Below are 15,455 nucleotides of genomic sequence, written 5' to 3' on the forward strand. Positions count from 1 at the left end.
GATCTCGAGGCTTATGCCGGATATCCCTTGCTCGTTTCGCACCTCTTTCCAAGGATTCTTTGACTTAACTTTCTTTACTAGCTGTTGGTACTAGGTTTCGTCTTGAAAGCCAATATATCCTTTTGCAACATGTTGTACATGACTTCAAAGAGATGGTCGGCTTAGGGTACAGATAGTTATAATAGACATAGTTTAGACAAATCGTCTATGCGCAGCTTATAAAGTATGCGCATTCTTCGCCATAGTTATTAGGAATGCTACAAGTCCAATAATAGCTATTGTATTAGCTTCACTATGTGGAACTTCATAAGGTCTGTCTAAGGGAATATTAGGGTAGTCACAACCTCCACGTATTTGAACTTCCGCACGGTGCTTCCGGAGAAGTGTCCAGGGTAGAACCCTGGTACTGCAAGCGGGACTAAGGGTAGGTGTCTTTGTCCCTGCACGCATTAAGTAAATTTTGTCCTGGCACTTCCCACTCACACTATAGACTGTTCAAGATTAGACTCTTTAGAAAGGTATCATGACGCGGAGGTTTTGTTTGTAAGCTGGTCATTGTTTAACTAATCAAGCGGTAGCATCTACAATACTGTCACTAACATCTATCAAGGTTAGCGTAGGATATGACTTTAATGGCGAAATACTTATAAAAAAAATTGGCCGTTCCAAAAGGAACGGCTAGGGCAACCATCCGTGATAACCTCGTACAGCGTATTCCTATGTCCACACTAATGACATGACAGAAGCCCATGTCGAGCAATGTATTGGCTCTGCACCCCCATTTTTGACCAAGAAAGCGTTGCGAAGAAGGATGGCGTGTTGACCAGGGAGCGAAGCTGGACAGACGAAAGGAGGCTTGCAGTGCCCAACGCGGGCGATATTGACAGACAGGCCTAGACCTTGATCCTCACTCGAGAGAGGTCCCGTCGCTAAAGCCTTGATAGAGGAGCTTTGCATGGTAGCTTCCCTTGTCCTGCCAGTCTGCTGCCGATGGTATACTGTTCCTTCCCGCAAAACCATCCGGTGTACGGCCATGTCCGAGAAGGCAGAGTTATGCACCCGAGCATTTGGACTTCTTGCCTAAGCCCTAGTGCTTTCGTAGAAATTGTTTTCGCTTCTCTGTCAATGCCATTTACTCTTCATCGTGGCATGACCATCGACGCCCGAATAAGCGCACGTAGTCAACGAAATCCTAATCAGTGTAGCACAGCGATCGCGTAATCCTCTCCTTGTGATACCGTCATCATTGACTTTCAGGCCAATGAGCTTCTCTCTGAGTGTAGTAGCTTGATTTTCGGAGACTGGTCTTTGTTTCCTCCTCATGCACATGGAGCAATGGGGGGCATTGCGATACGGACAAAAGACATCCTCAAAAGCCGCATTGTCGTTCGTAGCAGCTAAGGAACTGCGCAAACGAAAGGGTAAACGCTCGTCAAAACTTGACGTACGCTGAACGTACGTGTGACAATTAACGCGACTGGCCGGATATCACCATATGGTGACTAGTATCGAATGAAGTTCGTTGCGATACAGACTTTGTATGGACGTAGGCGACGCGAGAGGTTGGAGATATGATCAGGACTTTCGTCCTTGTCGGAGAGACACACAGGCATCTTCGTCGCCAGACACAGCAAGCTTGTCCCAGGATGAGCAACCGCATAGTGCTAGCGCTGCGTACCAGGTCCAACACACTTTGACCCATCAAGCCTTCATGCGCGAGTTTCAAGACATCAGATCCGAAGCGTGGCGGTACACCATCGTTGACAATACCAACCTGAGACGTATTGAGACCTCGCTGGGCTTTCGCCTTTCCGACGAGTGGATCTCACGCCAGCCAAAGCCAAACAGGTTCGTACGTCTGTATGTTAGGTTCGACCTTAGTCAATACCGCGCTCTTCCGAAGTCTATCCGCTATACGCATGATGCTGAACGTGAGCTTGGTGATAATTGGTACCCGGTATTACAACTCCCATACGAACTTCAGTACCAGGTCGCTTGTATGTTGACGGAATTCAAGAACCTAGAGTTTTCCCTCAACAGAGGAAACCGGCATCTCTCGTCATTTCTCTTCTGCTCGCGTCATCGCGTGTTCTACAAAGTTACCCAGAATGGCCAGAGTCTGTTGTACGGATGGGTAGTCGACGTGGTCCTTTTGTAAGAACTTTAACACCCCAACAGGCACATGACATCCCAATTTGAGCTTGCACTCCCGTACCTCGAATCTCCCTTTTGCACACCGTGCGAGGTGGTTCACAAACGCAAACCAAGAGGCAGGGGCTAATCGGAAGGTCGGCGACATGACCGCGATACTTTCGATGCTGTAAACCAGCATGGATACCAAGAAATGATTAGGGTTAAGATCCGAGTCTGCCCTCCTCACGCACAACCCTGGTGTTGCCACTGGGGCGCACGAACCAACATGCAACCAACCAATAAGACCATACTAAGAGGCTCAGGATGGGTGCTGACCGCGCGAGTACGTGAGGCGCGGACGAACCGCATTCCAAAGAGAAGACAGACATCGGTAACTGTGGGGGAAATGGCAAGCGTTGTGCTCGCAAGCGAGCGAGAGAAGAGGTGGTGTCGAAGGAGATGGTGACGCAACCGACCCGCTATAACAGACATTGTCAGATTCGATGATTTCGTTTGCGATTTCAGACTCCAGTCATGATTCGATAAAGAGTGGCAGTGATGCAACAAGAAGGAAATCGTGTAGTAGCGAAGTCACTCGAATGGTTGTTGTGTTAGAAAGCTCCGGGCAGATAGGTGAGAACGACGCGTTAAGGTGGTACCTGCCAAGAAACGCGCCCCTTCCTCGCGTAACTCTGACGCTAGCACGTGAACGTGTTTTCTTACTAATCACCGACATTCCTTTCACCTTCTACAACCGACCATCACTTTGCGCATGTACTAGTACGAGGCTCTGAAGTGGAATCCACCTGGAATATTGAGAATATTCGTGCCCATTGTCGACGTTCCTGCGTAGCCCGAACAGTAGCACCGCTGCAAAACGCTACTCGCCGATCGTGAGAAGCCTGGCCCGAACACTCGAAAGAGTTCTACCTACAATGGGCACCATCGAGGAATCCGTTGATGCAGCGGCTGAATTTATTGGTCCCTTCGTTGACAAAGGTCGCAAATACAGTGCTGAAGTCTCAACCGACTTGCTTGTAGACCAGGCGCTTTTCCATCTCCAGGCTATCAATACCGCAGACCTAGCGGCAGATCCAAACGCACCCTATGACGCTTCGCTTGCTGGAGTCGTCTACGGTCTTCTAGACTTGATCACCCTGCTAGGCATAATACCACGACTATCTCCCGGTGTTGCGTTCAGTCAGCGGCCGAGATCCACACTGTCTGCAATCATCTACACGCCGCCGAATCGCAGCTTGGACCTGCTTGCAAAGATAATAGAATGCCTTTTATCGGTGATGAGGCAACATGGAGATGGTGTGCAGCCGCTGCTTTCTCAGCGGATACTTCCTGACATGATCTCTGCGCTGGCTGAGCTTTCCTTCTCACCAGACTCGGACCAAGACACCAAAAACAAATACACAAACGCATACGAGAAAATAATGAAAGACACTCCCACCTCGCGGCTACTTCCAATTCTTACAACGTTCCTGCAACAGCCGCTACCGATATGGTTCAAGCCCGTGATCTCTGCTGAGCTATCCATGGTCCCACTTCGACCCAACGGCGTTCGGCACACCGTCGAGTTTCTTTCCTTGTCTTACTTATCCAAAAACTCCCAGATCCCCCAGGGCGCATCAGGTCCATCTTCACAAATTCCAATCCCGTTGGAGGCTGTTACGCAGGCCTCAAAGTTACTGGTCCAGCCACCGAGTGGTATCGGCCTTGATGCTTGGTTGATGAAACTCGCTCCCCAAATACTGCATTTGCTCGATGGAAGCGAGGGCAAGGAGCTAAGTCGGGCGGCTGGACAGATTGTTGCAGGTGGGATATTGAGTAAACGAGCAACTGGGGCGCCCGGTTCCGTGGGATGGGAAACCTTTGTAAGCCCTTTATTGCGAACGATTTATCCTAAGGAGCTCGAGAATGCTGCATCCAATACCAATGATAAGACAAAGGTTGTTGTGCAGGAGGCAGACTTGAAGATTGCATTACGACGACTCGATGCCATTGTGTTCTCATATTCTCACGTGGGACTCATCAAGCGCTTGATTAGTCCCGTGCTCCTTTCATTATGGGCTTTGCTTAATTACACCGAGTCCAGGCCACTGCTGAATAAAGAATGGGGTGCGCTAGCGAACTCAATTCTGTCACGGTATATGGAAATTGCTTGCGATGTCAATCAAATCGACAACATTGCTACAAACCTCTTCTGGAACGGAGACATTCTTTGGACCTTTGGACCAGGGTCCGAAGGTGGCGTGGAGATCCGACGGCGGTTGCGAGAAAAGAAAAAGGATGTGGGGTCAATGGAAAGCATCGTGGAACAGATCAGCAATCTAGATGACAGAGTGTCCCTTTTGGTTTCCCTTCTTTCGGAAGCCAAAATTCCTGACGAGGTCGCTGGATCTATTTTTCTCCACACAACAAGGCGCTGGCTAGCTCCGGAGGAGTCTACAGCAAAGTCTCTGGTTGACGACGATCCGACAGGTGATCCACTTGCAGCACTTGTTGATGCAAAGCTCTCGGAAGCGTTGGCGCAGCGTTTCCAGAAGCATCTCGCACGAAGTCCACAGCACATTATCGAGCTCGTGGCCCAGCTTATCGTAAGCTCTATCAATGCGCACAAGGATCGGCTGGACAAGTCCCAAAAGTTGCGGACTTCCAAACGAGCACTGTTGGGTAGTATCGTGCAGAAGCAGGGTGTTTCAGCAGCAGAAGACGATAGCGACGCTACAGATGAGGATTTGTTATCATTTTCTCTGGGGATTTTGAACATGTTGATAGCGTCGCCGGACTTCAAGAAAACACTCTCAGTGATGGAATCGTTGCACGAACTCATCCCGCCGCTGACCTATCTCACGCAGCCTCACTCTCAATCTCAGCTTTCCTTTTCGCCCTTGATAAGTAATTCGGCGACAACCATTATCCAGCTCATCGCCCCTATGCCTACAGTTCAGTCTTCTACAGCGGGCACCATGCCCAGCAAACTAACTGATCCTCTTGCGGAGCACCGCGCTACGTTGAAGACATGTCTCGGGGAACTGCAATCACCCGAAGCCCCCAACCGCACGTGGGCCCTCAACATGCTACATACACTCCTCAAGAGCCCTATCGCATTCAGAGCGGTTGATGTGCCATCACTCTCACACACACTACTGTCAGCATCCCTAGCAGACCCGGAATCATATGTCCACCTAGCCGCAATACCCGTCGTCGTCACCTTGGCAGACCGAGCGCCCAAACCCGTTGTAGGCATCCTAGTCGACGCGTTCATTGACATTGACGAGCGATCCCTGAAGCTTGCCCGAGGAAAGCAGACTGAGGAAAAAGAAAACGAATTGAGAAACGCCATGGACTTTCGGCTGCGTGTTGGTGAAGTGCTGAACAACTTTGTCAACGAGGGCGACATTTGGAACTCGAACGATCGTACTACTATGCGGTATAAATATGCGAAACAGATCACGGAGGCGTGCCTGTCGTTGGCGAGTCGACGTGGTCAGCGTACACAGACTCTGTTAACTCGCACGGAGCTTGCAGAGCAGGAAAAGAGGATTAGGGAGGAGGGCGAGGCAGCTTGGGGCGGTCCCATTCCTAACGTCTTTGATCCAGAGGATGCAGGATCACAGGACAAGGCAGAGTACGAAGCGCTGCAAAAGATTGTTCGCGGTTGGGAGGATACGGGCATCGAAGAAGACGTTCGGATTCGTGCTTCTGCTCTCAGCGTCTTGTCCATTGTCTTTGAGCACCGACTAAACGTGTTGCGGCAACCGACTGTTGATGCAGGACTACAGGTTGTTCTTCTTGTCCTTACTGTGGAAAGAGAGGAGCCCAAGGCATTGTTACGTCGCGCAGCTGTTCTCGCGGTCATGGGCCTATTGCGTAGTTTCGACGCGGCCATTGAACGTGGACAGGAGCACGAGATTGGGTTGAGTCCGAAGCAGCAGGAAGAACTAGAGCGAGTCGTCAAATGGGTTAGAGATGAAGACGGGGATGCGCTTGTAAGAGGTCACGCGGCAAGCGTAGTCGAAGGACTGGAGACTTTACGACTGAAGAAGCTATACAATGCCAAAGATGACAGCCTAAAGCTCGGGCAGGATCTTGGGCTCGAGGGCAATCTCAGGGGACTCAACGTGCAGCCTCAAATGGAAAGAAATGAGCAGAAAAAGAAGAAGATTATCGAGGAGATAGAATAACCTCTAGTGGGTGTGGCAATGGTAGCATTTTTTGAAGCTTCATATCCGAAGCTAGGGTATCCTGACTCGCACCAAATCCATGCCTACGCGTCGTGGCTTGGTTGTCTCTTGCGCTGCAATGGAGTGTGTAGCGCACGGCTTGTCTTGCAGCGTGCTTAATTCCCCATAGTCGCACCGGGAGCTTCCAACGTACTCAGAGCGAGAGCATCATAGCTCTGGTTGCGGTCCTTTTGGGCTCGCGCATGCTGTCCTTTCCCTCGCTCAACCACTCATGGCCGTGTCTTTGGTGGCCTTGGGTTCCACCTCTTCGGCCTTGCCGATCCAGAGCACATTGTTGCAGCGGATGAGCACTTGTCCGAGCGTTCCTGAGCTAACTCCGTTGACGAATTCCTCCGTGTTGGACAGCTGGATGTTCATGTAGAGGTCGACGGAGATGAGTCTGCCCTTGTACTCGGTTTCGCCCCACTTTAATCGGACAACGATGTCTTTGTCGACCCTAGACCGCGTTAGTTACGGGCTCGCTCGCAGGTGAGTGGTGAAAGAAGCTGAACGGGTGACGTACAAGCTCTGGAGGAGTGGTCGGGGATTGAAGGGTGCAACAGCCTGTACACGATTAGATGTGTATAACGATATAGCAGCATTTGTATAACTTACAGCCATGTTTGCGACACAAGCTACAAACTCGGTATATGGGAAAGTGTGTTGCTGGAGGCGCAGCAGTGAGACTGGTGGTGGTATGGTCTGGTCGCGCCTGCAGCTTTGGAAAGTTGTCGGCAAAAGGTAATGCCGATTGGCCAAGGGGCTTTACCGCGGGGAAGTCGCGCAGCCCTGATCAACCTCATATGGTAGTGCTAAATGTACCGTCGTGAAGTCTTTAGTTAGCATTTGTAGTTTGTGCTATACATTTCTCGAGCGTAGATATCTCTGTTACAAAAATATCTCAAGCATACCTGCCTCACTTCCCAATCTTTGAGAACACACAGAGTCGCAACTAACGTGTCCGTGCGCGTGATGCGCGGATTCGCGTGATGCGCGGGGAACACCAAAACACGTCAAACCCCTTCACCTTCAACACACGTTAACTCCACCAATATGGACCCAATTCAAGCTGCGATTGAAGATATTGAAAATCTAGAGCCAGGAGAACAGTTCTCGTATACTAAAATTGCTGCTAAGCATGGTGTTGTGAGATCTACGTTGACCCGAAGGCACCAGGGCCAGACAAGCTCAGAAAGAGACAAGAACTTCAACCAGCAGAAACTCAACCCACAACAAGAGCTAGAGCTTGTGAGATATATCGAAAAGCTCACAAAGCGAGGCATTCCTCCTACACGAGAGATGATCAGGAATTTCTCATCAGAAGTAGCCCATCAGCAGCTCAGCGAGAGCTGGGTTACTCGCTTCATCAACCGACACGAGATCCATCTCATCTCAAAGTGGACCAGCGCCATGGATCGTACGCGCCACCTGGCTGATTCTGAGTCAAAGTATAGACTCTACTTCGAGCTGCTGCATCGAAAGATCACCGAATATCACCTAGAGGCTCGAGATATATACAATATGGATGAGAAGGGCTTCTTAATTGGCTTGATAGGCAGAAGTAAGAGGATATTCAGCAGGCGTCAATGGGAGAAGAAGGAGGTTCGAGCATCTCTCCAGGATGGATCACGCGAGTTTCTGACAGTCCTGGCCTGCTGCTGCGCTGATGGGAGCTCGCTGCCTCCAGCCCTTATCTACGCAGCTAAAAATGGAGCTATACGATCGAGTTGGGTAGAAGATATCAAGGCAGGAGAACATGAGGTCTTTGTCTCATCATCTCCAACAGGCTGGTCAAATGATAACGTAGGCCTAGCTTGGCTGGAGCAGGTGTTTGATCGCTCTACAAAGCAACGATCAGGTAGATGGAGATTGCTCATCCTTGATGGCCATGGATCTCACCTCACGATGGAGTTTATTAAGTACTGCGATCGCCATAGGATCCTCCTCATGATCCTTCCTCCCCATTCGACCCATACGCTCCAGCCGCTAGATGTAGTGCTGTTCAAGCCACTCTCTCAAGCCTACTCTAACGAGCTCACTAACCATCTCCATAAGGCTCAAGGCCTTATTCCAATCAAGAAAGGGGACTTCTTCCCGCTCTTCTGGAGCGCCTGGATATCCTCCTTCACAGAGAGCCTCATATTGAAGGCCTTCGAAGCCACTGGGATCTGGCCGATGGATGCCAACGTTATCCTTCGTAGATTTGCTAGCACGCCAGAAGCTGAGAGAAGCTCATCGTCAGGGCTCTCTGATCATGACTGGAGAAAGCTCGATCGGCTAGTACGAGCTGCTGTTAATGATAGCCATCAGTATGAGGCAAGAAAGCTGCGCTCAAGCGTTCACCATCTCTCTGTGCAGTATGAGCTTTTAAAGCATGAGAACGAGGGCTTAAAGGAGGCTCTTCAACATAAAAAGAAGCACAGGAAGAAGGGCAAAGCTCTTGACCTTCAACAGCGCCAGGAGTATCACGGTGGCTCTGTCTTCTGGTCTCCTCGCAAGCTGCGTGAGGCTCGAGCTAGAGAAGCAGTACGGGAGCGAGATGAGACGGAGGAGAAACTCCAAAAAGCACGGTCCAAGAAGCAGCGCGAGGAGGCTCGACTGCAGCGTCAAGATGAGCTCGAGGAGAGGCGTGTGGAGAGGCAGAGACTCAAGGAGATGAGGGAGCTTGAGCGAGCTGAGAAAGCAGCTGAACGCGCGCGCCAGAAGGAGGAGAGAGACGCTGCTAAAGCTATACAACTACCCCAAAAGGGAAAGAGGAGAGCTTCAGCAGCTACCTCATCGAACAACAAGCGTCAAAAACGCGTTGAGGCTGCTCGCGCTGGTGCTCAAGTTCAAGAAGAGCCTCCAGCTCCTCCATCAAAGCTCACATCACGTGGCCGCAACGTCAACCTCCCATCAAAATATAGATAGTACAAGTTGATCGCAAGCATCTAATTACTCCCCCTCTATAAATTCGTATAATAACAGCTTATATACGTGGCTTAATAGCTTCATTTTTGAAGTAGTGGATATGGTGTTCCCCGCGCATCACGCGAATCCGCGCATCACGCGCACGGACACGTTAGTTAGCGGACGCGCTAAGATTTTATTCATATCTGCATATCATCCACCCACGAACTGCAGAGCACTAGGTCGATATCGCACGCGAACAGAGAATCACCCACGCCGTACCATCGCAGCTTGATCTGCACATAGCCTTGCGCCTGCCACGCTGCGCTACCTCGCCCCGCCGCTTGCGACGCGGTCTTTCGTCGCCCCGCCGCTTCTCGCACAGCATGCTCCGGTAGCGATGCTAGCCATCTGGTCCCGGGCAATATCTAACCCGGGTACCTGCAGATGCATATCATGTGTATCCAGTTCTTCCGCGCTCGTCAGACGAGGTGGTCGCACCAAGCTTCGCGGGACATGGCCACTCGGCGCACCCACTTCGACCTTTGTGTACACGGCCATATTCGCTGTAGGGCTATCCGTTGATGCAAAATCAAAGGCCATTAGGAACAAACAATGGGAAGAAGCATTTGCGCGTCTAAACAATGCTAGAGACAATTGTGTCCCGGCCAAGAAACCGGAAGAGGTCAATGGTGGTTACAACCCTGATATAAGACAGGGCCTATCATTCGAAGACCTTCCCGAAGACTTCGATTGGGGAGCCTTCGAAAGAATTGTAGGTATGGAATTGGTCGACGATCAAGTGTTGCAAACGCAAGAGGTCCAGTCGCAACTCCGTGACTACGCGACAATGGACTGGGAAGACCTACGCTACGATTCAAGGTTCCCAGGCATTCCCCCACTTGAATGGCCAGCCAACACTGGACCCGATTTGATTCTTTACAACCTCCCGCCCCAGTCCTTGTGGGCTCCAGACACACAACGCCTCAATGCAATAAGGAGGCGACACACGTGGAAAAAGCTGGCCATACAAGAACTTGCGACTTGTTTCTTGATACATGAGCTCTTGTACTTGGCCAAAGTTTCTCGCCATGCAAAATCTGCAAGGAGTGAACTCGAAAAACTGGCGCCGCAAATTCTTGAAGTCAGTTCTCAAACCGAAGATCAATACAAGGAAGCGCGCTTCGAGATACTGCAGGCCCTACGTGTTGTCAGCAACACCCCCGTGGATAGCTCTCCTGAGAAGATCGCTGATGCCCGGAAATATGCGGGCCACCGGGCCATACCACACTATTATCAGGATGCTGATGGCGACTTCTATGCCATCACAAAGCAGATGAATGATGGCCTCAAGACATTACTGCGGGACGTACCCCGTGGCAACGCGAAAGAAGAATCCATCATGATTGCAAAGATCTGCCACAATCTCCTCATCTCGTCAGCCTCTCCCGATCTACAGACGTTCAATACGTTACTGGTTGGCTTCAGGCACTGGCGTCGCCGGGAACTGATAGATCGTGTCATTGCTGCCTTCTACGTTAACAAGATCCGACCCAACGAGATTACATGTCGCGAGATACTCAACCACTATGCCCATGTTGTACGCCCTGAATCCTTTTCGCGCTTCGTAGCTAGGATGAGAGGCGTAGGTGAAACGCTCATGCTCGCAAACCCGAACATATCGGTCAACGAAGCTAGTCAGGACCGACTAGTGCGAGCCAACAATGAAAAGATATATCAGAAGGTATACCCAACGCCTATGGTGTTTGACGCCCTGATTCGCGGCGTCATGAGATTTGCAGGCTTCGAGCGAGCACTGGACATCTACTACGAGATGAAGGCAGACGGCTGGGGTCTCGAGGTTCAGAGTCTAACTAGGCTGTTGAAAGACTGTATTCGCCGTGTTGATTGGGAAGGTGGTCTATACGTCTGGGAAGAAATCAACAGCATGGGGTCGAGAGCCAAATATCGCGACATGGCCGACGCATATACTCACATGCTTAGCTTATGTTCAATCAGCAACAAGACTGTTGCATTCAATCAGATCCTGAGCGATATCGGCAGGCGAGGCTTCGATGTCAAGTCTATCATCGACGCTGCTACGGAGCTTACACGAGTGCAAGAGAACAAAAAGGTCTACCTAGCTCCAGCTTGGGCCGCAGACAACATGCTGATCGCTGTATCTGACTACATCCACGATGCTAAGCCAGATGAGCCTGCCGTTGTATCCGAGCTTCCAGAAGATCCAGACACAATGTTCTCGCAGCACCATCCTGATCCTATCGACGATATTGAAAATAGCACATCCGACCACGTAAAGGACAACAAAGACGCATGGGCATCATGGCTGGAACACGAGCTTGGAGGCAAGCCTAAAGACCCTAAACCCTGACGCGATTACTATTTATAGATTACGACTGTTTACCTTGTATACTACTGTACATATTAGAGTACCAAAACGGCGTTCGAGAGCGCGAAACGGCTATCACTAGCTGATGTAGGATATGGTCACGAATTCGGCTTTTGTTGACGTTTTCTTCGACTACATTCATGCCGGCGAACAGTTGCATCACGCACGACTATGATCAAAGAATGCGACGGTCAGCAGGTCTCCATCATTCGAATGTGTGGTTTTATGACGAGTTGCTACCAAACAATGCCACCGTTTTCTCTATCACAGGCTGTGACGCCAAGCGACGTTTCGCTGTGCTGCTCGTTTATTTAAATTAGATGATGCATCTCAATCTGGCTTCTCGCTTCTGCACGTCTCGTCAACAACACAAGTACTGCGACCGGGATCATGGTTTATGAAGTCCATTTTGCGTTATCACACGTTAGTTTCAGCAGTGTTTTCAAGCATCGTGCTGCTGACTGTTCGGCTGACAGTACCTCCTTAGTTGCATGTCACAGACACTAACTCCTGGAGCCATATTGACTGACAATACATACACTTCATCCATCAGTGTCAGTACTTTCTCAGCCACTAATTTCATGCAAACATACCACATACTCCGCTCATACGCACCAGCGCGAAAGCCCAGAAAACTTAACCTCTGCCTGAGCCTTTTGTGGCGTACGCGAAAATGAACGTTTGCACTATGGAGATCATATCACCGGGTCTCTATAACGACAGGGATGACTTCTCCCGTACCTCATGGCCATGAACGCACGGCTATCTTTCCCCACTTTTTCTCGTACCATGGGCTGGTTCTAGTCTGTGCGGTAGACTGTTTACCCTGGCTGGCGAGCTGAAGAGTTAGATGGGAGTTGGTAGTATGCAGTTAGTGTACATGCCTCTGGTTTGGAGTTGGGGTTAGGGAGACGCACAACATGGGTGTGGTATGTGCGTAGTACTTGCATGAGAACTTGAGGGAACATCTCGGGACGAACGGGTATAGTGGTTGGACTATATGGGAAAAGATGGAGTGATTCCAAGTTAGAGGAGATCTTGATGGTAACATGGACCAACTGTCATTGTCTTGCCACACTTTTCGTATCTCAATCATCGTATGCAGACGTCCCTTCCTGCAAAGTGACCGTCAGATGCCTGACAGATAGATTGATGTGTGTGCTACACCATAACAGAAAAATTATATCAGGAGCAAGCCCCATATCGCATACAATAACCCGACATAAACCCTAAGACAACCAAGCAAGTAGCCCAAAACCCAAACCGCCAGCACCCAGCCACTCCAGGCCATCGTATCTCTTAATCACCTCTATCCGAGGTCCTCAATCTACGCTCAAGACTTTCCTTAAATGGCTGGTGAGGAAGAAAACGAGGTTTCTCATGCAGCGGCGCTACAACCCAAAACAGACATCTCACAGTTTACCCAGATTACCGGCATTTGGTCACATACGAGAGGCCTCGAACCACCCATGGCTGTTTGCGTACATGTGGCAAAAGAGTGTGTCTTTTTGAAGAAAGTTTGGTTCGAGTGATGCGTGCGTGGGTATATATGAGGCGTGTATATTACTGCTGCTGGCTGCTGTTACTGCTGGATCTATCCTCTACCTAAGACCCTGATATCCCTCAACTCCTTCTCTATACTTTTTAAGATTCTACGCCAAGAAGACTGAAGACCAGAGTCTACAACGAAGATGCAGTACAGACTCATCTCTACCATGGCCGCTAGTGCCTTCCTCGCCATCACCACTGCCGCCCCAATCCCTTCATCTTCGGTTTGTCCTTACCTTTCCCCATCTCAACACCAACATCTACTAACACAAGCCACAGACCCCAAATCTACCAGTCGACTCCATCGAGCTGGGTAAACCCAACTCTGTGATTGCCTGGGGCAAACGCGACACGACAGAGAAAGACACCTTCACTCTCGGCAAACCCAAAACCGTAATCACATGGGAAAGAGATACTAACACCGCCGACCCAGCGAACACGATTGATCTGGGTAAACCTAGTAGTGAGATTAGCTGGGTGAAGAGGGACACGACGACCGTAACCACGGACCCAAACACCATCGACCTGGGGAAGCCCAGTTCGGGAGTTACGTGGGGGAAGCGCGACACTACTAGCACTACCACAGACCCAAACACCATCGATCTAGGTAAACCTAGTTCGGGTGTCACCTGGGGAAAGAGCAAGCGGGATGAATCGCCCAACCCGGATGAGATTGGTATTGGGGCACCGGACTCTGAGACTACGTGGGGTTGAAAGTGTGTGGCTGATGGAGTATAGAGATCAGAGCCATTTCCCTTGTATTGTCATGTCCAAGTAGTTGTATATTGTGGGGTAGAAGTTTCCAATATCTGTCGCTACTATAGTTGTTGCGTGGGAAAATGCGATATCCGAGGGTTTTAGTTTAGGTACCAAATACAGTCTCATGTGATTTTTTCTTGAGAAATGGACTTCCGAGTGCGTAAGTGAGGGAGAAGATGATGGTTGGAGTGGGATGTATCCCATCCGCCTACCTCACCGTGCAGCGTGTAACATTAACAACATGTCCTTCCTCAAAGACTAGTTTGATAATATATACAATCCTGTCCTTTACGAACGCATTCATTCCCACTCTTTCCATTGGTATGCCTACCAGCCTGTGCATTCTGTTCGGGTAGGAGACCTCGAACACGATATTCCCACCTCGCTTGCGAGCGCAGACGCAGCATCTTGTGCATTCATCCAGACCGCGCATTTAGTCGGTGCTCTAAGGCGTCTATGCGCGACGAATCTCCCACTCCACATTTGTGATGCTAACCTCTTCTCCCGCCTTCTCATCATAATCATACCACTCCCCATCCGGCAGCTCGATTCCGGAGAATTTCGTTCCGGACTCAATGCCTGTGGCCAAAAACTCCCCTTCAGCTTTAAACTCGACAAACTCTAAGCCTCTGCAGTCAAACTCGAGGATGTTAACTTTCTTGGGGGGGTCGCTTTGTGGGTACGAAGTAGGCGCTGCTTTGATATTCGCGGAATGCTCTCTCTGTTGGGTAGGGTTGGTCAGTATGGGGTCTCGGTAAACGGGGAAAGGGGGGAGAAGAGACCTTACAGTTCTTACACCTCCAGACAAAGTTTGCCTCGCCTTTGCTGCCGCTTTGCTCGTTTTGCTCAAAGCGGTTGACGGAGACGGGGTTGGGATGAGTTTCGCGGCATGATGTGCATTGGACTTTGAAGGTGTAGAAGAAGGGCGCGTCTTCGGTGTCGGCGGGGCGGAGGTCTGTTACGCTGGGAAGGCGTGTTAGTTGCATGTGGTATGGGAGCATGGGCTGTTATGGAGCGCGTTACCCGTTGAGCTCGGCTTTCAATGCTAGTGCTAGTACCATGTTGACTGCGTGGCCAGGGCTGGATGTCAGATTTGGGGAAACTGAAACTGGTTGATGCTGCTGCTTTCGCGATCGGATGCGCCCCGCCCCCACTAGCTCTGGTCCAGGGCACGTCCAAAGGTTCGCTGTTGTGCTAGTCTGGAATAGGAAAGGCGGTTACACTCTACCTATTTGGTCTGAACTTTCAGATAACTTCTCAAGATTCACAGCTTAAGGAACGTTGCTTCTTTTCCTCTGATATAATATTTTCAACTGCATCATCGCCAGAACCCTTTTCCACGTCTGCAATTGAACCTGGGATCAGGACACCGAACTACAACATTTATCCTACGAGCAAACTTCGTCCTGGACACTCCTTGATCACTCCTATCAACTCCTCACACAAAGGAGCCTCATAGAAAATCAATCTATCAAAACCGG

At 50.2% G+C, this 15,455-nt stretch overlaps 7 protein-coding genes across 7 annotated transcripts; 5 read left to right on the forward strand and 2 right to left on the reverse strand.

Moving 5' to 3' along the window:
- Positions 1-1,540: 1,540 nt before the first annotated feature.
- Positions 1,541-2,158, forward strand: PtrM4_007110 (uncharacterized protein; the record flags this gene model as incomplete). Its single annotated transcript, XM_001930705.2, has 1 exon — positions 1,541-2,158. One exon carries the CDS (start codon positions 1,541-1,543, stop codon positions 2,156-2,158), a length of 618 nt encoding a protein of 205 aa, XP_001930740.2.
- A 910-nt stretch (positions 2,159-3,068) lies between these two features.
- Positions 3,069-6,329, forward strand: PtrM4_007120 (DUF2435 multi-domain protein; the record flags this gene model as incomplete). The annotated part of the gene is made up of 1 exon (XM_001930706.2): positions 3,069-6,329. The coding sequence occupies one exon, from the start codon at positions 3,069-3,071 to the stop codon at positions 6,327-6,329; it is 3,261 nt and encodes a 1,086-aa protein (XP_001930741.2).
- A 261-nt stretch (positions 6,330-6,590) lies between these two features.
- PtrM4_007130 (LSM1, Small nuclear ribonucleoprotein (snRNP) protein) lies at positions 6,591-6,989 on the reverse strand (the record flags this gene model as incomplete). The annotated part of the gene is made up of 3 exons (XM_001930707.2): positions 6,591-6,825; positions 6,892-6,932; positions 6,984-6,989. 3 exons carry the CDS (start codon positions 6,987-6,989, stop codon positions 6,591-6,593), a joined length of 282 nt encoding a protein of 93 aa, XP_001930742.1.
- A 432-nt stretch (positions 6,990-7,421) lies between these two features.
- PtrM4_007140 (uncharacterized protein) lies at positions 7,422-9,278 on the forward strand (the record flags this gene model as incomplete). The annotated part of the gene is made up of 1 exon (XM_066102832.1): positions 7,422-9,278. One exon carries the CDS (start codon positions 7,422-7,424, stop codon positions 9,276-9,278), a length of 1,857 nt encoding a protein of 618 aa, XP_065965034.1.
- Positions 9,279-10,593: 1,315 nt separating this feature from the next.
- PtrM4_007150 (uncharacterized protein) lies at positions 10,594-11,649 on the forward strand (the record flags this gene model as incomplete). The annotated part of the gene is made up of 1 exon (XM_001930708.2): positions 10,594-11,649. One exon carries the CDS (start codon positions 10,594-10,596, stop codon positions 11,647-11,649), a length of 1,056 nt encoding a protein of 351 aa, XP_001930743.2.
- A 1,733-nt stretch (positions 11,650-13,382) lies between these two features.
- On the forward strand, positions 13,383-13,929 carry PtrM4_007160 (uncharacterized protein; the record flags this gene model as incomplete). Its single annotated transcript, XM_001930709.1, has 2 exons — positions 13,383-13,439; positions 13,495-13,929. The coding sequence occupies 2 exons, from the start codon at positions 13,383-13,385 to the stop codon at positions 13,927-13,929; spliced, it is 492 nt and encodes a 163-aa protein (XP_001930744.1).
- Positions 13,930-14,428: 499 nt separating this feature from the next.
- PtrM4_007170 (DUF866 domain containing protein) lies at positions 14,429-15,035 on the reverse strand (the record flags this gene model as incomplete). Its single annotated transcript, XM_001930710.2, has 3 exons — positions 14,429-14,695; positions 14,757-14,937; positions 14,998-15,035. The coding sequence occupies 3 exons, from the start codon at positions 15,033-15,035 to the stop codon at positions 14,429-14,431; spliced, it is 486 nt and encodes a 161-aa protein (XP_001930745.1).
- Positions 15,036-15,455: the final 420 nt, after the last annotated feature.

Source organism: Pyrenophora tritici-repentis, chromosome 1, assembly GCF_003171515.1.
Source record: "Pyrenophora tritici-repentis strain M4 chromosome 1, whole genome shotgun sequence".
NCBI classification, from domain to species: domain Eukaryota; kingdom Fungi; phylum Ascomycota; class Dothideomycetes; order Pleosporales; family Pleosporaceae; genus Pyrenophora; species Pyrenophora tritici-repentis.